Source organism: Eschscholzia californica, unplaced genomic scaffold, assembly GCF_041429995.1.
Source record: "Eschscholzia californica isolate CP2 unplaced genomic scaffold, dmEscCali1.0.p SCAF_6, whole genome shotgun sequence".
NCBI classification, from domain to species: Eukaryota; Viridiplantae; Streptophyta; class Magnoliopsida; order Ranunculales; family Papaveraceae; genus Eschscholzia; species Eschscholzia californica.
In genome coordinates, this window is record NW_028238483.1 from 33692536 (window position 1) to 33714380 (window position 21845).

General features: G+C 36.4%; 4 protein-coding genes and 2 non-coding genes across 10 annotated transcripts; 2 read left to right on the forward strand and 4 right to left on the reverse strand.

The window, feature by feature from the left end:
* Positions 1-52: 52 nt before the first annotated feature.
* On the reverse strand, positions 53-7794 carry LOC147533865 (1,4-alpha-glucan-branching enzyme 1, chloroplastic/amyloplastic-like). Of its 3 annotated transcripts, none has more exons than XM_086651251.1 (14): positions 7434-7794; positions 6650-6772; positions 5292-5499; positions 4840-4909; positions 4181-4450; positions 3111-4017; positions 2718-2834; positions 2533-2595; positions 2041-2148; positions 1409-1510; positions 1128-1195; positions 927-1008; positions 539-655; positions 53-411 (listed from the first exon to the last, which is right to left on the reverse strand). In XM_086651251.1, the coding sequence occupies exons 1-14, from the start codon at positions 7509-7511 to the stop codon at positions 208-210; spliced, it is 2517 nt and encodes an 838-aa protein (XP_086507377.1). In that variant the 5' UTR covers positions 7512-7794; the 3' UTR covers positions 53-207. The 3 variants fall into 3 exon arrangements, with proteins under 3 accessions (XP_086507377.1, XP_086507376.1, XP_086507378.1); XM_086651250.1 differs by having other exon boundaries at positions 6650-6787; XM_086651252.1 differs by having other exon boundaries at positions 6650-6805.
* On the forward strand, positions 7773-9636 carry LOC147533866 (small nuclear ribonucleoprotein SmD3b-like). The gene is made up of 5 exons (XM_086651255.1): positions 7773-8140; positions 8738-8790; positions 8904-8970; positions 9082-9138; positions 9282-9636. The coding sequence occupies exons 1-5, from the start codon at positions 7982-7984 to the stop codon at positions 9351-9353; spliced, it is 408 nt and encodes a 135-aa protein (XP_086507381.1). The 5' UTR covers positions 7773-7981; the 3' UTR covers positions 9354-9636.
* Positions 9637-9846: 210 nt separating this feature from the next.
* TRNAG-GCC (transfer RNA glycine (anticodon GCC)) lies at positions 9847-9917 on the reverse strand. Its single transcript has one exon. It is a non-coding gene; the product is annotated as a tRNA-Gly (tRNA).
* Positions 9918-10578: 661 nt separating this feature from the next.
* On the forward strand, positions 10579-10651 carry TRNAE-CUC (transfer RNA glutamic acid (anticodon CUC)). Its single transcript has one exon. It is a non-coding gene; the product is annotated as a tRNA-Glu (tRNA).
* Positions 10652-11057: 406 nt separating this feature from the next.
* On the reverse strand, positions 11058-15537 carry LOC147533869 (serine acetyltransferase 2-like). Its single transcript, XM_086647383.1, has 9 exons — positions 14720-15537; positions 13738-13935; positions 13570-13629; positions 13153-13273; positions 12963-13057; positions 12441-12607; positions 12119-12192; positions 11708-11767; positions 11058-11282 (listed from the first exon to the last, which is right to left on the reverse strand). Exons 1-9 carry the CDS (start codon positions 15011-15013, stop codon positions 11269-11271), a joined length of 1083 nt encoding a protein of 360 aa, XP_086503509.1. The 5' UTR covers positions 15014-15537; the 3' UTR covers positions 11058-11268.
* Positions 15538-16127: 590 nt separating this feature from the next.
* On the reverse strand, positions 16128-19231 carry LOC147533870 (G2/mitotic-specific cyclin-2-like). Of its 3 annotated transcripts, none has more exons than XM_086651256.1 (12): positions 18845-19231; positions 18555-18627; positions 18335-18467; positions 18194-18250; positions 18030-18096; positions 17783-17938; positions 17569-17694; positions 17394-17483; positions 17077-17298; positions 16901-16999; positions 16635-16813; positions 16128-16515 (listed from the first exon to the last, which is right to left on the reverse strand). In XM_086651256.1, the coding sequence occupies exons 2-12, from the start codon at positions 18616-18618 to the stop codon at positions 16362-16364; spliced, it is 1347 nt and encodes a 448-aa protein (XP_086507382.1). In that variant the 5' UTR covers positions 18619-18627; positions 18845-19231; the 3' UTR covers positions 16128-16361. The 3 variants fall into 3 exon arrangements, with proteins under 3 accessions (XP_086507382.1, XP_086507384.1, XP_086507385.1); XM_086651258.1 differs by having other exon boundaries at positions 18335-18464; positions 18845-19168; XM_086651259.1 differs by lacking the exon at positions 16128-16515 and having other exon boundaries at positions 16631-16813; positions 18845-19113.
* Between the last annotated feature and the right edge of the window lie 2614 nt (positions 19232-21845).

Below are 21845 nucleotides of genomic sequence, written 5' to 3' on the forward strand. Positions count from 1 at the left end.
ATCGTTCAAAAATTGTAAGTGGAGAAGGCTACCCAAGTTGAGTTTAAAAATATAACCCCCAAAACAAACAGATTTATGTAAAATAGTAGTAACAAGTTTCTGCTTATATATATGTACAGACTAAGATCTACAGTTTTATTTATCGGTTAGAAAGAACGAAAAAGAGAATATTTTGTTCCATTTCGTTGTGTAGTACAATTGGATGTCTTAGTCATCTGATGCATCGTCTCCCATTTCGAAAAAGTCATCTTCTATTGGAGTTGAAATAACAACTTCTCTCTGAACGTCTTCTGAATCATCGCCTGATTCTTCAAGAGAACCTTTTACAGCCACGGTACCAACTATCTCACTGGCACCAGTCAATTCTCCATCATCATCGTCATCAGTGTCTTCTTCAACACGGTAATAAACCTGAATTTTAACCAACAAAACATCATTCATTACGAAATACGTTTTTAATCGACTTGCATTTGGTTGAGCTTCAGCACCATATTAAGTTATAAAGTGAACAAAATTGAGTTATCAAAAACTATCATACCACACATGTGCGTGTCGGTGAGAGTACTTTGAAGGAGTTGGGACGGTTGTTGAAATTTGTTTCTGGTTTCCCAGGTATCCCTTCAGGAGAGGTGAAATGGTCCACATCATGAGCCACCTGTGGCAAGAAAATATTCAATTTTTGGAGAAGAGGTCAAAGAGACATCACAAGTAACTGAAGCAACAATATTACATAATAACTGGACTTCATTTAGGCCCTCACTTTTCACGAAAAGGTTAGATAGCTACCATTGTATCCCAAGTGCTTAAATCAGCAAGTCAATGACCACTAACAAGTAATAACTTATCCTATTTACCCAAGTTCATAAAGAAAAGAAGGAAAAGAAAAAGGGAAAAAAAGGAGTAGGGGTTTGGAAACAGATCCTTACTCTGCTGTGTCCACCAAATTCCAATGCATCACTGTCCAAAGCAACCCTATACTTCCCTGGCAAGTCGCATCCAACTTTATATCTGCATGTTTCATAGGATCAGTCTTGAAGTTCAGTAAATACTTCAACATTAAGGATACTGAGGTTGTTACTTTCTCGCAGCGATATAATGATGGTGATTATATATGGGGAGAAATGTACCCGTCGTATGTGTTCTTGGAATGGAAATTGAACACAAAAACTAGATCACCTCTCTCAAACACAATAACCTGGAGAGAGAGCAAAGCATGAGGAATCAGTTTATGCCTCCTCCAAACACCTCTTTTGCTATGAGGTTTGGAGTCCGAAGTAATTTAGTGAATCCAAATATAGATATAAATTATACACCCAATCATAACACATAAAAAACCATGTGTATTTACATATTAACAGGCATTTTGTTATTAAACATTTCTGTAGTAAGACAATAAGCTAGTTCCTACCTTGTCTTCCTCACTTGCACTGCTGACAATCTGCTTTGTTGAATCAAGGAACGAGAATTTCTCGTCAAGCAAATTCATGGCTCTGTCAAATTCGTTCATAAACTGGATTTGTTCGAGAAAATGAAAATAAAACTTCTGTTAGAACTTCTTAGAAACATAGAAAGCACAAGAAACCTGCATTAAACAATAGGAATATTCTGCAACATGTACATCTTTTGTTTCTTTTTTATGTTGAATATGCCAAACCTACCAATTGATTGGTCGTAAAAAGCAGATATCTTACGCTTTATCTTAAGGGACAAATGATTCGAATGATCTGGGGTGAGGACTTCTCTTAGAGAACCTGCAATCTTCGAAACTATCTAAGTGAAGGAAATAGAGTAGATGGTTAAGGGAGGCCATTGAATTGGGCTTTTTAGGAAATTTTAGAGGTAGAATGACTCAAACTAAACATGGTTGAAACAAAAGAAAACCTAGTAAAGATCCTTCCCTTAGCAAGCGCTTCAGAGGGAAGTAGAGCCAGAGGAAAAGTATGCAATTTATAGAACTGGCCCCTTTCAGATGAAGAAAAAAGTAACCATTTGAAAGTGGCTACATGAAGGGAAGAGTCACTGTAGAATAAGATTGCAAACCTTGTATCGTAAGTGATCTGCATCAACAAGATTCCACTGACGTCTGCATCTTTCATAACTCCAACCATTTCCTTCTCGCGGGAAGTCAATCCATTCAGGATGACCAAACTATAAAGAGGATCATGGTGTAAGTTCGGATTGGTACAAGAAAAAAGGATAACAGTAATCAGCTGAAATGTTATAACTAAGGAACACCATCTCGCTCTACCAATGTGTTTAAAAATATTATGTGAACTTTCCACAAAGAATTGTGAACAAATAAAGGTAAAAGGAAAAATTAGTTTTTCTGCAAACTCGTCTACATTACATGATAGACTTGATTTGCATCACCTGATATATATCATCTCAGGATGCCAGTGAGTGCGCAAACTACAATCTCGTGGACCTAGTTACCGTAGGCTTTTAAGGGTTTGGAATACCAAACCATAATAATCCATCCTGATTGAAGCAAAAAGGAAAAAAGAGGAATTGATCAGGAAAGGTGTTACTTGCCTCGTTTCCCATGAAATTGAGGTAGCCATCACCTCCTAATGCCATGGTTATGAAATGAATCATCTGCATGATCATAAAATGGAACTCTATGAACTGCAAAAACAGCTCCTATATGATAGGCAAATAAAAAATAAAATATCATCACAACATAAAATATCTAGAAACTAAAATAGAAAAGGATGTACCTTGTGAAGTGCAATCCCGCGTTCAACCGTAGGCGGAGCCTCTGACAAACAAGACATACCAAAATACATCTCTTTATCCATCAGAGAAAAGGCAATGGTCTTATCACCTACAATGGACTATAAAATGGATACTGTCAGGAAGTTATGTTCAGCAAAATTGCCTCTTTTAGACACGTAAATCGTTACTGCGATTGAAGGGAGGGAACGCTAACAGATAGTTTTAGATAACTTATGAATTTAATATTTGGTAAACTTTATCTCCTACGCTGGACGAGCAAAATGGTGGTCCTTGCCGCGACAATTAAGCATAAGTTTGTAACATCGACTTCCGGTTTCATTTGAGGGTAGGTCTTTTAGTGAAAACCTCAAGCAAGAGTAAATGCACCAAAATACCTGATCGTGGCTCTCAGCATATGATATACACTTTTCTGTGTATCTCCTGTTTGTCAAGCACGAGGTGATTTCTTCCATTGACCACTTCTCGTCTGTCATGTTCTTCACATAATCGATCCACTTGTCAGGAATTCCCATTGCCAGGCGATAATCAAAACCAATTCCGCCCTCAGATACAGTTCGACCAAGCCCAGGCATACCGGATACATCTTCAGCAATAACAATTGCGTTTGGCAAGACTTTATGGATCAGGTCACTAGCCAGCATCAGATAAAGAACAGCATCGACATCAGTAGCCTCACTAAAATACTCATCGTAGTTCCCGGTAAATGCCCTACCTATCCCATGGTCATGGTACAACATCGAAGTTACTCCATCAAATCGAAATCCATCAAACATAAATTCCTCTAGCCACCATCTCAAGTTGGAGAGAAGAAACCGTTGAACTTCCCAGTTACCATAATTAAATAATCGACTATCCCACAACTTGTGGTACCCCCTATCTCCAGGGTGGAAATAAGACTCTTGTGCACTTTGGCCAACATCATAGCCATTAAGCCCATCAGTTATATTGTTACTTGCATGGCTGTGAACCATGTCCATCAGGACCCACAAGCCTAAGCTATGAGCTTTATCAATCAGGTATTTGAGGTCTTCCGGCGTCCCGGATCTACTGCTAACAGCAAAAAAGTTTGTAACATGATAACCAAAGCAACCATAGTAGGAGTGCTCCATTACAGCCATCAGTTGGACTGTGTTGTAATTATTAGCCCGTATTCGCGGTAAGACATCATCAGCGAACTCTCTGTATGAATTTATCCGAGGCTCTGAGCTGCTCATACCAACATGAGCTTCATATATACGTGGGGACTTAGGCTTTGGAGGGCGAGGATATTTAAATTTATACCTGCATAATCATATAAAAGTAATAACGCTATTAAGTCACAAGTTTTCATTAGTCCCGACAGGGTAATTATTGCAAATGAGGAGTACTAAGTAGATATTAGGCTGACATCGGACCAAAATATGTCGGTCTAAAATGAGTAGCAATTAAATGTGAAGATTAGCACCTATCTGAAGGCGGTGGGTCCCAGTACACACCATCATATGGAGCTGCAAACTTCTCTGGGTCCACTGTAGCATATTTGATCCATGCAGGAATTCGGTCAACCCATACTCCATTTCCATGCTTGAACCGGAACTTGACTTTTGAACCATGAGGAATTGCTGGATTTCCACCAGAATCAGAAACTTTTATAGTCCATACTCCGAACTGGTCTTTCTTCATACTGTGGTTCGAGCCATCCCACCCATTGAAATCGCCAACAAGTTGTGCTTCCCTGTATTAAAGTCAATAGGAAATTTTCAGGTTAGCATCTAAACAAAAACATAGGACATCTAATCATGTACTCCAACTCTAAAGTTATATGATTCTTCACTATAAAAGGGCTCCACTGGCCTTTAAACCACTATTTAGTTATAATTCCTTTATCTGATTGAGAAAATGAACATATATCCAACATACTAAGAAAAGATAAGCTACTGGTCTGTGCATGCTCACTCATTTACCTCTTCTCCTGAATTAGAAGATCTGCATTAACTTGTGTAAATTATATAGATAAATTATACTTTTATTATGTAACCAGCAAATAAAGTCTGAACTCCTAGTTAACAAAAAAAAAACTGAAGGTACACAATTGAGATAACTGGGTATAGTCAAATAACTCACTGTGCGGCAGGTGCCCACTCACGATACACAATGGCGTCTTCTTCTTTGTTAAATCCATATTTCAGATAACCTTTAAAAGGGAAATAATATCAGAAAGAATTATATCAAGACTAGGTTTATATTTAGGAAAAAATTTAATGGAGAAGCATAACAAAGGACCCAATTCATCAACCAAATTTCCTTGATAAATTCAACCAACTCTGACGGATAAGAAATTCAAAGACAAAAAATATTTGGGGAATACATTTGCTTTTACTGTTCAAACGAATGCATTTAACTGAAAGCTAAAAGCACCTGCATGGGAAAGGATTAGGTAGCAATTCATGACAGAATTACCATGGTTTAACTGATAGTGACTCGAATATGACGAATATATGCTCTGGAAACATAAGAAGGCCAAAAATATCACAGGTAAAATATAATGGCATGCTAGGTGGATAATCAAGTTTGACCTTGTGCGAATTTCTCAAGTGGTCCTTCATGTTTTTCAATAAGCATCTTTTGCTCCTTGTATCTCCTTGATCTATATTTCAAGTGATCTTTATAAGGTTTTAGGCCTGGATCCAAGTTCATGATGTCAATATCTTCGGAATCACTTTCAGTGGTCAATGGCGTGTGATCCTCCTGTAGAAGAGCTGATAGTACAGAGATGTGTTCAACCTATTAAAGCAATAGCAGAATATAAGAGGGTATACTAATTGAAGATAATCAGAATAAAAAATGGAATTATTTTCTCCCCTTAAGAGCGTTTTCAGTTTAATGGTACAATATGCTCAGATCCATCTTCAAGAAATATATAGAGCAATTTCAAGAGTGAACTCATCTACTTAAGAAAGCCCTTTTTGGGCTAAACTGTTTGTTTAAAAGAAGAAGCTACACATGGAAATGGTCCAGTTATATACTCAATGGGAACCCCCTTCTTTGCCTACATGAGTCCATGCACACAGTAGAGGAATATAAGATTTGCTTCTCATGCTTATTGTACAACTTGATTGTTCATATATCATACACAACATGACTAGTACTAATATGAATATCCAAGCCTGCTTACTAGAAGACTTCATAGAATAACTACATGTTGCTTTTCACAAATTGCAATTCCAACCAGTTTCGTGTTTACCACACTTAGTGAACACCACATTGTTAAAATTTAACTTATCGATATACTCTACCCCCCCCCCCCCCCCCCTTATCGATATACTCCCCCCCCCCCCTTATCGATATACTCCCCCCCCCCCCTTATCGATATACTCCCCCCCCCCCCCCTTATCGATATACTCCCCCCCCCCCTTATCGATATACTCCCCCCCCCCCCTTATCGATATACTCCCCCCCCCCCCCCCCCCCCCCCCCCCCCCCACCACCAAGTAGATCGTATTGGATTTCCCATACCCTTTTTGATTGGGTTCGCGATCCGATACTCCAAATATGGCGTAGCAGAATCTCCAACCTCAATTAACCCAATTTTTTGTAATAGAAAATGTAAACTAAACTAGTTGAGTTGTTGACTACAAGATTTTTTTTGGTTAACTAGTTATGGTTTTAAGTTTAATAGAGATAAATGGTTGAGAGGAAGTGTATAAGGTGTTTGTCGTCTAGTAAAATTAGTCCCAAACGTACGAGACCCTAAAATGACATACCGAAGGCGAAGAGGTATACTCATAGAGTAGCACATAGTCACATGGTACGGTATTGCATAGTCACATGGTAATGTATTGCATACTCACATGGTACCATATCGCGTACCGGTACCCATACCACACTGGAGAGGATTGTGTTTTAGGTACATTGTATTAAAATGTTAACATACCTTCTCACGTAGTAGTGGGAATCTTTGAGATGAAGAGAAGGACCAGAAGCCGAGCAACTTAGTCGACCCACAAGATACCCAAGTTGGTTGATGTTTGGTGCCACAATGGTAGCTCCTAGAAGTCTGCAGATAAATAAACTTTATCCAGACCCATTACTACAGGAATCAAAGTTAAACCACATAAGTAAAAAACATCACAAATATCCTACGATTCTACAAACTGTCTCAACCCAAACACATAAATATCACTCAGAAAACCAGAAAACTTAATGTGCTTAAAACTTCGAAACAATCACATCAAATTGCCTCATTTATACATGTATCATGTATGTATTTCTTGACATAAGAAAAAATAAATCACAAATGAGTCATGCTTAAATATGTTTATGAATTTATTTTTGGGGAGCTTTCTCCTATAACACATTAAATGTTCAAACAAATCTAATCTGATCACATAAACAGAAGAAATTACAAAAACCAAAAGAGAAGGTAATAACTATATAAAGATTAATCTACACAGTCAAGATGCGGAAACTTCATAATTTAACACCCAATATGTTGGTTTGTTAACTAATAGGAATACTTATAAGAACCCCCAATGGATTAAATTAACTGCTAATAAGATCAAGCTTCCATAAATCTATCAAAACTAACCAGAACTACTGATCAAATGTGATAAGTAAACCAATCAAAACCACTTGAGCTAAATCGACAGAATCACAAAACCCATTTCCGGAATAAACCTATACTTGACACTGGAAAAGCTCTGGACGGAAAACTTTACCTTTATGCATCTTTTCTGGGAAAGTGATGAAAACCCAAGAACTGTTGTAGAACAATACATCTTCCCTTGTATCATCATCAGTTGCCTCTCTGTTTCATACCTTTCTCTCTCTCTCTCTCTCTCTCTCTAATTAGCAGAGAAAAAGTAAGCTTGTGATCAGCGAGTATGCCAACAGAATAGAATGACTATTTCTGGCCGTTGGATGAATACCTTGATATTGAGATCGAAGATCGAACGGTTAAAATGATATCGTACGAACAGAATAACTCGTCGTTCCTTGCCCGATATGCTAACATCTGCTTTTGTTTAAGTGGAACCAAAGTTTCCAAATTCCTATTTGATTCAATGTGACCGGGATTATTATGATATCGTGCTCCCGACAGAGATACGATCCTCGATATCCACATTTGTTTTATGATTTAATTGAAATTCCGATTTGAAACTTTTTCTTCCTCACGCGCGCTGAAACAAAAGGAGAAGTTAGGGTTTTAGGGCTGGCTAACTGAGAGTTTGAACAGAGAGAGAGAGAGAGAGAAGGGAGGGAAGCCATGAGTAGAAGCTTGGGAATACCAGTGAAGCTACTTCATGAAGCAGCAGGTCATATAGTGACAGTTGAGCTCAAGAGCGGAGAGTTATACAGAGGAAGTATGATTGAATGTGAAGATAACTGGAATTGTCAACTTGAAAACATTACTTTCACCGCCAAGGTACTCTCTTTCTCGCTCTAATCTTTATGAATTAGGGCAAAAACTTAAACCCAAATTGCAAGTTTTCTTATGAATGCACATTTTACTTTACTCAGTCAGCTTTATTAAACCCAGATCTTGAACTCTAGGGCAAAAACTTAAATGGTAATATCTTCTATTCTTAAACCAACCCTTGTCGCCCTCCTCATTAAAATCCCAGGATAAACCCAGCTACCAATGAGGTGCTTAATAGATAAACTGTGGTATTAGGTATTTTCTAATTTAAGGTTGAACCTTGACATGCCTTGGTGAACAAAATTCCATACTTTTTACAAGAAGTGGGTAGTAATTTAATGCTTAAATCCCTCAATTGTTTGAAATCATATGTTCTTAGTGGGCCAATGACGAACTATCGACTGGCCGAAGTAGATGATGTCGATTGGCAAAGAATCGTAGTTTTAGACCTGTTTTTCTTTTACGTAATAGTTCATGGAAATAGAATTGTGCCCATTACCAATCATTTGACTAGACTACATCTATGAGTTGCATAGTTGGAGCTTGGATAATGCGATTAGGTTTCATCTTCGTGAATCTTGTTTGAGCCGATCTTTTGTGTAGGATGGGAAGATATCACAGCTTGAGCATGTTTTCATCCGAGGTAGCAAAGTCAGGTAATTTACCTTGTTTTTCTTATTTGAGAGATATATATTATATGTTATTTTGTTATGTTAAATTCGTTAGCAACCGATTGTCCATTTACCCTTCTTTTAATTATGACATTCAGGTTTATGGTAATACCTGATATGCTGAAAAATGCACCAATGTTCAAACGTCTAGATGCTAAAATCAAGGTATGGGTACCAACTAGCAACTATGTGCTTCTCTTTTTTTTAGCCTTTTTAATAGTTTTCTGATTGCGAAGCTATTTTTTCATCTAATAACATTTTCTTGAATTCTTCAAGGGTAAGGGCTCGTCCCTTGGAGTTGGTCGTGGTCGTGCCGTGGCCATGCGGGCTAGAGTAAGTTCTACATAATCTTCTTCTTTTTACTTTATTTTGTTCGAATGCTTTTAACTGATGCTGCACATAAAACCTGCTATCTATATGATTTCACCTCAAATGTTGGAAAAAACATCACATCTCTTAATTATCCAATTTTGTAGGCTCAGGCTGCTGGCCGTGGTGGTGGTGCTCCACCTGGTAGGGGTGGTGTTGTGCCTCCTGTAAGGAGATAAGCTGATTCCTCCTTCAAGTTAATGTCACTTACCAAACTATGGTGAAGAATATATACTTCGGCATGGCGAGTAGAAAGGAATGTGGTCCTGATGAGTAAATATTTAGTGGGTGTAAGAACACAGACCATCTAGTAATGGGGACTCTGAAAGCTTTATATAACTGCATTCTTAAACAATGTATTAGTTTTTTTTTTTTTGGCTAAATCGGATTTCTCTTTTGTTTGAGAACCAAAGTATTATGTACTTGTTTCAACAAATATGATGCGCAAACATATTTGTCTTCTGCTTGCTTCTATTTCATATGTATATGCTTTTGTCTACCTGGAGGAGAATAAAAGTGGATATTAGGGGAGCTATGCTAATCAAACTGGAGAGTGTTCTTGAACCAAGTACTAATTGAACTCAAGAGAGGTCTCTACTCACATAAATTCCTGAAGCATTAGTATTAAACATAGTAAAAAAAATTCATATTGAAAAAAAGAGTTAAAAAGAATGCACCAGCCGGGAATCGAACCCGGGTCTGTACCGTGGCAGGGTACTATTCTACCACTAGACCACTGGTGCTGATCTGATAAACAATTTGGTTTCTTTCTTAATCTAATGGACCAGTTCTAGTAGTGGTTGTCACCTCGTCACTTCTACTTTCATATAATGTAATTTGGGAAGACTTGCCACCCTGGCTGAGAAAGGACTTGTTATCTACGGATGTACAATTTGTTGTTCTCGATTTTGTAAACAGGAAAAGAAGTTGAGAGCTCATAGGTCGGTGGTGTTCTCTGAAGCTGCAACAAGTACGCAATAAAGTGAGCTATAAATACGAAGAAAGCCGAAAAAAGAAAGGAGATTTTGAATGTCCCCGCATAATTGAGCCCTATATCCGTTTTTGCTCCGATTAAATCATTCAAGAACGAGAATGGAATCAATGGAGGGTACTCCAAGGCTCCATGCTCCATCTAAATGGAAGCAGCATTTGTCTTGGGCATAACGTCCAATACTTGAAGTGAAATCGCGCTACGAGACTCTTCACTACTACTTGGTGTAGTGGTTGGATATTCACTTTCTAAGATAGAAGTCCCTCGTCCCATCCTTAATGGAAGTCAAAAATTCACAAATTATAGATCTTGGGGTAAATTCAATACGGTCTGCCCCTTCCCAACGTAGTGTCCACCTACAAACGAGTCCAAGCGACCAAGTAAAATTGAGAAAGTTTAGTTAAAAAGCACAATCCGTTGTAGTCTAGTTGGTCAGGATACTCGGCTCTCACCCGAGAGACCCGGGTTCAAGTCCCGGCAACGGAACATTATTTTTTTCATTTGCTCCTTCGAACCAATATCTTCAATTATTATGCCGGTTTTTTGTTTTCAAAGGCAAAGGAAGACCAATAGGTCTTTGAGGGGGTTCAAGTCCCGGCAACGGAACATTATTTTTTTCATTTGCTTCTTCGAACCAATATCTTCAATTATTATGCCGGTTTTTGGTTTTCAAAGGCAAAGGAAGACCAATAGGTCTTTGAGGAGAATGTGTGTTGGTGTTTGAGGAGAATGGGTGAGCAAATACTTGCAGCAGGAATCTCATACAGGAAACCAGCATGTTGGTGTATCACTAGCCAGTAAAATAAAGAAAACTGTGCACCAGAGGGAAGTTTTAGCTCTGCAATTTCCATGGCCAAACAACAAACAAATATAACAGAAATAGAGCAGGAAAGATAAAAGATATTTTTTAGCTTATTCAAGAAACTACTTGAGACTTCATCTTATAAAATTATACATAGAAGGATCTAGCCAGTCCTGCCCTGAAACCCTTAATACATATAAAGACCACAAGTACAAGGCCCGCTACTTTATCTTTGCTTTTTTTTTTACAACCATTAGTCTTGGGCATAGTTATCCATCATCGTACTTCGTCATCTTCTTTCTTATTTCAAGTTTCCTGCAAGTAATCACAGAAAACAGTCAATCTCACTCTCTAACACATATCACATACACACTTAGTTCTTAATGGTTAAATTCACAAATCACGCGAACAATTTTAGAGGATATCATGTTCAGTATGTTTATGAATTGGAAGGTTCAAGTGAATCACACTTAATCCCACATTAGTTGAGACGACCTTTCGGACATGGCCACACGCAAGCACCTTATTTTACATATTTGCCAGTGTGTGGATTTACAAACGGTCATGTGGAACTATGATGGTCTAGCCAGTCCTATGCAAGAAAAACCACGTACCATGTGCTAGTCCTTGATGATGCCTAAATTAAGGGCAATGTCGGTAGCATTGAGACAGGTGTTGTACCAGTTTGGCACATGTGACCAGGAGAGCTACAAAAATAAAGGATGAGCAAGGAAACTAACCGCTAGATCTGCCTTCCCCTGGACTAGCTGCAACATGTTGGAAAAAGTCTTTGGTAGCATCTGCACAGGTGGCAAGCAAAGATAAATAAATATACTAGGCAAACTCAATACGAATTAGGAGAATACTGCAATGATGTTGAAACGATGTTTGAATTACAAAACTGCTTTTTAGACATGGAGGTGAAGCACAATGGTTGTCTCACTCCCATGCATGAAAGGTTAGAATAGTTAAATTATCAACATCTAATCAAGTCAAGATTTTGAATCACGGTACTTGCAAGGAGACAGTCAAATGCACTTAAAATATATGCCGATATGCGGCTACACCCAAGTGACAGATCAGAAAAGGGACAAGACATGCATCCAATTATGTTACCCCTTCATTGGACCCATACACAAGATCTAACATACCGTGCTTCATTGTCAAAGATGGATCTCGTTCTTTTACAAATCCCACCACCTGTGCCGGTATTCCTGCCACCATGCTTAAGAACCCAAGAACCAAAAGAAAAAGTCAGAAGAGTGGCATCCCCATGATTTGCTATACAAATGATCATCTCTTTTTTTGAGAAAGAGTAAGTTTAGCATATGAATCTTGTATGGATGTTTGGACGATACTTCAGCACTTATCCCTTGGATACTTCACATTTATTTTATTATCCAGCGAGACCTATTTATTAAGTAGAAAGGAACTGAAAAGGGGAAGCTGATAGAGATGGTCAAATCTCCTCACCTGTGCGGCGGAATATCCTTTAGAACAAGTGAACCAGCAGCAACCATCGCTCCTTCACCTATTTGAATATTTCCAAGTATAGTTGCACTAGCTCCAATTAATGCCCCTTGCCCTATTTTTGGATGACGATCACCAATTTCGTTCCCTGTTCCTCCTAATGTTACACCCTGCATACAAGTCACAGGAATTAGCAGGATCTGGTGAAAATTACGATCAACTGGTCCAAAAACTATACAGAATTGAAAATGGAAACGTTTTATACAGCATTGTCGATTAAAAACAATTCCAATCTTCCTCGCGAGTTCTCTACCTAAACGCTACTGCTTCGCCAACAACGAAGAAGTTTAACTGGGACAAAGATATCACGTTTAAGATTCTGACCAAATGGCCAGATTCCACAGTAGATAATTGCCCAGCGTCAATAGACAAGACAGAAAACTCTGAATACGCTCATATTGCAAGGTTTGATGTTTACATTTTATACCAAGATTAATGAGAACATTATAAAATAACTTTACTTGCCTGCATTAAGGATACTTTATTTCCTATAACTGCAGTCTCACCAATTACTACACCCGTTGCGTGATCCAATAATATTCCCTCTCCAATTTTCGCAGCTGATTAGAGTTATACCAGAACAAGTTACAAAGTAAGTACTGCAAAATGCTAACCGAACTCTCAGAGCTCCTTAACCAGAAGGCATTAATCATACCTGGGTGTATATCAACTCCAAAAACTTCACTTATCCGGCTTTGCAACGCCAAGGCCAAAACTTTGCGTCCTTTGTTCCACAATGCATGTGCTATTCGATAAGACTGTAGAGAATGGTAACCCTGAAAAGAAACAGTATCTAATTCACACCCTAAACCAGGGGCGAGAATGATAAGTCCGAAAAGAAACACTTTCTTATTAAAACCAGAATTAGTATGTTGCGAGAAAAATACTTTGTCAGCGCAAGATTAAATCCATATGAGTATATATGATACACATCAATTCGTTGTACTATCTTAGCTGAAAATTTCTAGCTACGGTACACAAAAAATGCACAAATCCGTCTAACTAGAGTTGCGGACTTAATCGTATTAACTAACAATCCCATCAATGCATCTTTATGGGCATGAAATGATACCTTCAGATACAACACCACCCAGCAATAGGACATACATGAAGGATCTCTATCTTTAAATGCCTGTAACAACATGTTTTCCTTCAGCACAAGTTTCAAAGACAGAAGAAATGTATTCACAGGAAACTCTTTCAAAAGGACTGTTGAAAATTAGATGCCCATTAAAATCACCTGTGCATCTAGGCGAATTGAGCGTTGAACCCCTCTATCATGCAACAATACATCGTAAAAGATATCCATAAGCTGTGTCGCTAAGAGTACAGGATTTTGAAGCCGGTTTGCTAGAACAAAGCCCAATGCCTGCTCCAAACAGTCATGTGATAAAACACTGGCATACAAAAAGCTACTTAAAATTGGTTCCTTCTCCGCCTGAAAAAAAAACAAAGAATATCAATACTTCTACTCCTTGATGAACACAAAGCTCCTCTCTAGTAGGAACTGCACTAATCGATCTTACCTAACTAAAAACACAAAAATATAAGCCTATTTTTTCTAGTCGACCCAAAATTTGACATGTTATATTAAAATTAGATTTTGCCTGCACTCTGGGATATGGGTTACACAATTATGTTATCATGAGGATAGTCTATATGAAGAGGAAAACAATTGGACTTAAATTTAAATTTTCTACTTTTTTAGATGTTGTTAAGAATTGGGAGGCCTGGGTTATGTAATTATAGCATAACTCGAGCAACCCTCTTCCTCTCGTCGTTTCCCCTGTATAGTTCTCTTTTTTCAATTCAATCTAGTTTTCAAAAAAATAAACAATTGGACTTAAATGGCATAATTAACAAAACAGGGACACAAAAATATAAACTTGTTTATAACCATTGACCAACTTTATGCCCAATTAGACACTGTTCCCAAATCTAATGTTTGCAATAATGGTAACCACTTCTATATAACAGTAATAAAGAAAGGAAATAAAGGCTGAGTTTGGCCAAAGATGGTATTAAAAAATTCCACTTCTCATAGCAGATTTCAGCTCAAGGGTTTCTCATATTTTACTTGAACTGTGATAATTGAACCACTTCCATAGACAAACTTGAGTAAAGATATTCATAAAAAGATTCAAACTTTAATCAATCAAGACATAAAAAAAAGGAAAAGATTTGAACTTGAAAAGAAAGAAAGCAAGAAGCAGAAACAATACCTCAGATTTTGCTTCAACTTTCACAGCATCCCAAATAGTATCATTTGATCTTAAATCAAAGTCCAAATTATCGATGTTAGTAACTAAATTATCATCCGATTTCAAACTCCCCATAGCATAAACAGGAAAAACTTTCTCAACTCGATACTGTAAGTATTTAGAAGCAGAAACCATCGACGCTCTTAATTTTTCTTCTTCTCTCTTCTTTTTCTCCTCTTCTTTTTCATCAAGAATTAAACATGATGATATCATTTCAGGAAGAGAGAAGTTTCTCTCTTCTCTCAATCGAGCCATCAAATAGAACAAGAAAAAAAAACACCAAGATTAATAGAAAGAAAGAGTGAATTTGTCTCGGAATCAATCGCAAACCCTAGATGAAGAGAAAGAGAGAGAGAGAAAACAAAGAATCATTCAACTTGAGCTACGTTTGTTCGTCGCTCAGTTGTTTCTGTTCTCTCTCGTGGATAAGAAAAAGGGAGACTTGCAACAAGAAAAAAAAAAAGTAGAGAGAGAAAGTGAAGAGTGAGGAAGAAAGAGAGAGAGAGAATCTTAGGTGGGGTTGAGGGCTTAATCGTTTTGGTATGGAAGACTGGTTTTAATGTTGTCTTTATTCTTTTGCGGCCAGGACTCCTCTCTAACTAAATCAAGAAAATATTGGGCCCTATAAATCGAATTATTTCGCGAAAAACATTAGCGACGTGTCGCTTTAGAAATTCAGACTGAAGACAAAGCATAGACCGAATTCAACAGTGTCTTCAAACAAAATAACTGCTGAAAATGAAACGAATGGCCATCTATGTCGTTTATATGTTTAACTTATGCAGTATAATGAGAATATGGAAAACTTTTCAGTTATTTCGTTTCATAATGTTTGAATTAAAATATGTGAGTTAAACGTCTGGTGGTGGTGGTGACACTGGTGACGAGGTTCAAGTGGTTAAGCTTTCATTTGAAAAGGTTATGGATTTGACAGAAAGAGTCTCCCTTCAAAAATCCACCACCAAGGGCTGAGACTTTCTTAGGTTATGGCCCACAAGAAAAGCTTTGTGAAAAGAGCTTGCTTACACAACGTATGGTTTTAGAATGGGAATGTGCATTTTTGTCCATCAATAATGGAAGTGGGATGGGAATTATTAGAAAAGTTTCCCAGTTTGAGCAAGCATAATATTTGTCTGGAACTCTGGAACTCTGGATCATCTTCATCAATGCACATTGAGAGTGGTAGGGATTCTCTAGTAAAAGTATACATCAATAAAATAAAATAAGGGTTATAATTAATAAATATCACCGGCGTTGAGAGAGCAAGTAACACACATGGTAATTTTTCTTTCGTAATTTTTTTTCCTTTGGCTTCCTTCTTCACATTCCTCACAAGTCACAACAATAAATCAGGTAACGTCAAAGCATATACAGAAAGAACGATTTACTTTCACCATTAAGAAAACCCAAATTGTGCCAAAATAGTTCAATCTGTATTTCTTGATACATATAAAGAAGAACAAATGCAACAAGAAAAGAAACCTACCAAGTTGTAGGATTCTATCGAAACAAAAAAGAAACACTTCATACCCCCCGGGGCAACTTCTGTTGCACAAATTGCACCCGAACCCCCCTAGTGTACTTAGGCATCACGTAATAAAGTTTAGTCGTTCATCGGATGGGTCTCTAAGAGAAATAGAGCCGGTTCAGACTTTGCGGCAAACCCAAGCTTATATGTACTATATTTCCTGTGCACACCAGTGAGTTTTCCAGTAGCTGCATTTTGATGGAAAGTAACCATCAACCTTGAACATTCCCTATTGTGTAAATCAGGCAAACAAACAACATTCATCACACATGGGGTACTCGTCTAAAAACTTGCTGAAAATGATTTAAAAAGAAGCGATCAAAAGTATGAACTACTCGTAGTACTTACAGCAGCTGGTCTTCAGAGTAGTTCGAATACCATTCAGTTGTCTTACTCCAATTCTTGGACCTACTAATTGTACTCTGGGCTGTGTATATGGCAGCTGCGGCTAACAGAGACGGCGGGTACTTGAGCATTTCGTACTCAACCAAGCATAGCTCGATTATGAAGAAGGACAGAAGCTCAAGCTGTAGTTCCAATTCACATTTTGGGGATTCCTGATTAGTTTTTTCTGTTTTTTGTTTCGAAACAAAACCTACAGGAATTAGATATACCTTCTTGTCGGATTGGGCTGCCTTGAGGAACCTTCTCATAAACACATATGGAGTAGGAACAGACATATTGAACTGCAAAGTATTGACCATCAATTTTTCCTGCAAGTATAAAGAAGATATGAGTTTAAAAAGTCTACTACTTCGAAGAAGTTTAAAGGACCGCAAAAGTTAATTACCATGTCCAGAACCTCCTTCCTTGTGTAAGCCTTATCGGATATGATGATTAGATCCTCTACTACGGGGACAGACACTTCCTCGTATTTACAAGCTAATAACATCGCCGTCACTCCCACCAACTGCAACTTCTTCCTCGAAACTGTTTGATGTTCTAAAAAGCGATCTATGAGATTGACTGTAAGAAACAAGGTCTCGTCCATGAGCTCGAATTTGTAGTGAACCTGTTCCACTCAATCAAATGGGTAAAATATTCTACTAAAACCCCCACTCAAATGCTCAATAATCAACTAGTTAGGTGATAGAATTAGAAGTTTACCTCAATTAACCAATCAATGAGAATACCCCTCATCTTCGAATTGACATCGAATTGTTTTTCCATATAAGTTGGTGAAACACAGCTAGAACTCTACAAAGTTTTTAGAAATGAACCATCAGTATAATTCCAATTTTTAGACATAATTTGGGCAAGTAGAATTGGAATTAGGGCAAACCTCAGTTTTTCTATAGTGAGCATAGATATCTTCAATGTACTCAACAACTGCGAGAGGGTTCTTCGAATCAATGATATCGATATCGATAACAGGTTCTGGTAGTATATCTACCATCTCTACCTCTTCCTGCAACATGGGTTATGATTACATTAAAGAAACTTGATGCCTTCTTATTACTTCAGATGAATTGGCGTTACAAGCTCGGAAAACTTACCATTATATCGATTTCATCCATCATAGCTTCTGTGTACTTCACATACATTGGAACAGAAGTTTCATCGGCTGACTTGTACTCGTCATCGGCATCAATAATAGTACAGTCTTCTGAATCACTTGGTATGTAAATAAGTGGAACTGGTTTTTTAGTTTCCTGTCAAGTTCAACAATCCTAGAAGATTAGTTCAATGATCATTTTTTGGGGATGAACTAATTTTGAATCTTTAGCTCTAATGGGGAAGTACCAGAGGTCGAGTTTGCGTATGGGCCGGCGGAAGTGCTTGCTTGTTTGCCATTTGTGCTGCAAATTTCCTGAAAACAAAGAGGGTTGATGAGTGATCATTATTTCATTGAGCTAGATTATAAGTTTTGGAACTACAATAACAGAACAAGATGGGCATTTTTTAACCTTGTTATCGGTCGATTAACTGGCATATTCGGGTTCTTGTCACTGACTACATGTTTCCTAGAGAAGAGTTGAGATTGAGATTAAGAAACAAAAAGAAACAATTTGAAATGGAAATCAGGAATTAGGGTTATGAAAAATTACTCAGATAATCCTCTTTTGCCTACTGGAAATTGATGAGATTTGGGGCCTGCTAGGTTGGTGTTAATGTTGCTTAATGCTACTCTTTGATGTCCAGTTTCAGATACCATCTTTCCTGATTCCTTTTGAATACCTCCTTTAAAATTTCACAACAGAATAAGAAACCCCCATTGAAATGTTACTAGATTTAATCTTGAAAAATTAATCAGATTAGAGTTCTTACCTTGGGTATTATGAGTTGATTCAATTCCAAATACACAAGGATTGTTCTCGTCCGATCTAGTCATTTTGATTTCCTAAAAGAAGGATTGGAAATGGAACAGAGAAATCTGATTAAAGACTAATTAGCATTTGAAAAAATCAAATGAAAGAACTTATAAAGAACACAAAGAACCCACTTAATCTGTAATACCCAGATTATGAAACATGATAGGATAGAAGAAGAAAGATCAAAATTCAAAATTCAAAACCCAAAACCCAGATTAAGAAATAAAGTAACATTCTTTATCTAACCTAGAACTTTGATTTTCAGATTTACCACCGTCCTCTTCAAATTTCAAATTTTCAAATCAACCCAAGGAAGAAAGCCCTATCTGGAAACACAATTAAGCAGAGAATCCCATTGCGAGCAGCAATCGAACATCAAATCTTGAAATTTTTCTCTCTTGCCTTTTTCTCAATCAAGAAAAAAGAGAAGAAAATCTTCTCTACATAAAAAGATAATTTGCAAGATCTACGAAACTAACGGCTATATGTCTATTCAATACTCTCTTTTTTAAAACAACGGCTAGTTAAGATGATAGCCGTTGTGTCTTCTAGATGAAAAGACACGATCGCATGGCCTAACGGCTACCTGCCATGTGCTTTTAAAGTTTTTTGAGGCATTCAAATCTACCATCCTACTTTAATCCAAAAATTTTGATGTTTCTTTTTGGACCCTATGATTAATAAAAACAATATCAATAGTATTTTTTAGTAACCATACATCCATTTGTAGAAAATCTTTAGTTTTTTTTTTTTTTTTTTTTTTTTGAGAGAGAAAATCTTTAGTTTCATATATCATATCGGGTTATTTCATCAAAAAAAAATATATCATATCGAGTTCTATTGTAATACCTTATTTACTTATTTTCTTTTTCATAGGCTATATAATCAATGCGAGGAAGTTATCTCTTATGATGAATGTAATTTTCTTAATAATTTTTAAGTTTTTAGTCTAAAAATCTACACCTAAACACACATTTAGTCCACCCTAATATTAATATAAGATTTTAAGCCAAAATATTATAATGGATATTTAGTCCAAATTGACTCATTTATATAGAAAAAACAGATCTCTATCATTTATATTTAATCATAATACCCATTATAACCTTTTATATAAGAAAAAATCCACTTTGGGAAAGCAATCCCAAAATTCTCTTTCTTTTTTTTTCTTAGATTTTTTCGATTGATTTCAAAGTTACTATCTGTTTCGCAATATACACATTATTTAGTATCAATTACGTATATTTCTACAACAAAACGCATTATTTAGTATCAATAACGTGTTATTTATTGTTAAAGTTTCATACTTTATTTCATTTTCTTATATGTATCATACATAACACATTATGTATCAATAACGTTTCTTCCAGAAGGGAAAAAGACTAATATTCCTTTTTCTGGGAAGATTGAATCTTAATTCCTTTTTTATGATTCTAATTCACTAGACAACGAATCACGGTAAGTCACATAGGATGTATGTCTAGAGTATGTCTGAATTTTCTTGTTCTCTCTCATTTCTCGAAGAAAAACACACCATATTGGTATTTGGATGACGGAATCATGAATCTGCGGATTCAAGAGTCATAGGATTCTTGGTAGGCAAATAGACCAATATATTAAAGGATTCTTGAATCCTACTAAATCTCATTTTTAATAAGGATCCTACTTAGGAATCTTGCAACCAAACACATCAACAGTGTAAAATTACCACCTTGAAATATTTAAAGCAGGTAAAAAGTAGTAGTATTTCAAACATTTTCCTTAGGATGATTAAGAAAATGGTCCACGGATTTTGGGCCTAAAATAAATTTCAAAAGAGAAATGATAGAGAACAAGGAAATTCAGACATACTCTAGACATATGTGGCTTACCGTGATTCGTTGTCTAGTGAATTAGAATCATAAAAAACACGAATCATAGCAAGCCACATAGGATGTATGTCTAGAGTATGTCTGGATTTTCTTGTTCTCTATCATTTTTCAATTCTTCAGTGTATATCAGAAATCCAATGATGTCATACTACTAAACAAATTATATCATACAACTTACTCGTATATTTAACCTACTTAACTACTCATTAATTATTTTGCAGTTAATCAATTAACGGTTATATCTAATTGGTAAGAAATAAACTACGTAGTGACCGTGTTTATTGAATGTAACTACTTATTGGTTGTCAATATTGATTGAGTATTATACGATAAGCAACAAGATTGTATATGAAGAGTAGTATTCTTAGTATCATTTTCATTTTGCACTTGATAAAATCTTAAATTGAAATGTGGAGGTAAAAGGTAACAGATAAGGTGAATTTTTTGACATTGAAATATGCTGGTTGCTGATCAGAAGAAGTCGTTAGGCATTTATGTCCTTTCTCTTTTAACCCTTTCTTTAGTATTTCACCTGAACAATTCAAGATCATGACTAACCTGCGAAAATGAATTTTAAATTTCATGTGTTTTTTTTAACGACTACAAAAAAAAAAATTAAAGTGTTGACATATACTCCAAAAGTCATTACAATGGTGTTGATACAAACACAAATAATCTGAAATTTGATAACCCAAAGATTCTACTTCCTTTGGGGATCGAATCGGAGACCTCCAGTGACTTTTGGAGTATATTCAATGAAATTATTTCTCTTATATCAAACACAACCTAAATGTGTTAGTTCTCGTAAAGGGTTATCTCATATAGCTCCCTGATTTATGACTAATTTTTTGTTTGGATTTATATATTACGAAATATCAAGACGATCTATTTCTCTTTTCTCTTTTCTTTCATAATTTTGTCAAGAATATTTTACCTTTCTCAAATAGACCCATTATTACAGATTAGATGGGATGGAGAAGAAACACAAAGTTTATTTGGAAAGTTTTTAACTTTTAACAAAATTAGGATGAAAAGATAAAAAGAAATATATATTTTGGACATTTTGTGAAAAATAGGGATTAAAGTGATAAACTGATCCTAATCTATGGGCTATATGAGAAATAACCCTTCCATATATATTATAAACTTGCCTTAAAAATCAATTGTTTCTATATAGAGTAAGACAAAAAGGAAGGTGGATCCACCGAAATTATGAAAAAATACAAACTATATGAAGATGCATAATGAGATGTTTGTGGTAGTAGTGATGTTTGTGAACCTAGAAAGAGGAAAAAAATTTCATTTATTGAATTCCATACTTGTCCTGTCTTTCCATATCTCAAATTGAATTCTCAACTAACTTCCTGCCAAAATGT

Coding starts and splice junctions, on each gene's coding strand:
- LOC147533866 (XM_086651255.1), top strand. CDS start 7,982: ATGAGTAGAAGCTTGGGAATACCAGTGAAGCTACTTCATGAAGCAGCA. Junction 8,141..8,737: donor ACATTACTTTCACCGCCAAG/GTACTCTCTTTC, acceptor TCTTTTGTGTAG/GATGGGAAGATATCACAGCT. Junction 8,971..9,081: donor GTCTAGATGCTAAAATCAAG/GTATGGGTACCA, acceptor GAATTCTTCAAG/GGTAAGGGCTCGTCCCTTGG.
- LOC147533870 (XM_086651256.1), bottom strand. CDS start 18,618: ATGACTAGATCGGACGAGAACAATCCTTGTGTATTTGGAATTGAATCA. Junction 18,097..18,193: donor GTTAATCGACCGATAACAAG/GTTAAAAAATGC, acceptor CTTTGTTTTCAG/GAAATTTGCAGCACAAATGG. Junction 17,299..17,393: donor TCATTGATTGGTTAATTGAG/GTAAACTTCTAA, acceptor TGAGTGGAACAG/GTTCACTACAAATTCGAGCT.
- LOC147533865 (XM_086651250.1), bottom strand. CDS start 7,511: ATGATGATACAAGGGAAGATGTATTGTTCTACAACAGTTCTTGGGTTT. Junction 4,910..5,291: donor ACTTGAGAAATTCGCACAAG/GTCAAACTTGAT, acceptor TCCCTTTTAAAG/GTTATCTGAAATATGGATTT. Junction 2,149..2,532: donor TCAATTTCATGGGAAACGAG/GCAAGTAACACC, acceptor TCCTCTTTATAG/TTTGGTCATCCTGAATGGAT.
- LOC147533869 (XM_086647383.1), bottom strand. CDS start 15,013: ATGGCTCGATTGAGAGAAGAGAGAAACTTCTCTCTTCCTGAAATGATA. Junction 13,274..13,569: donor GGGTGGTGTTGTATCTGAAG/GTATCATTTCAT, acceptor GTTTCTTTTCAG/GGTTACCATTCTCTACAGTC. Junction 11,768..12,118: donor ATCTTTGACAATGAAGCACG/GTATGTTAGATC, acceptor CCACCTGTGCAG/ATGCTACCAAAGACTTTTTC.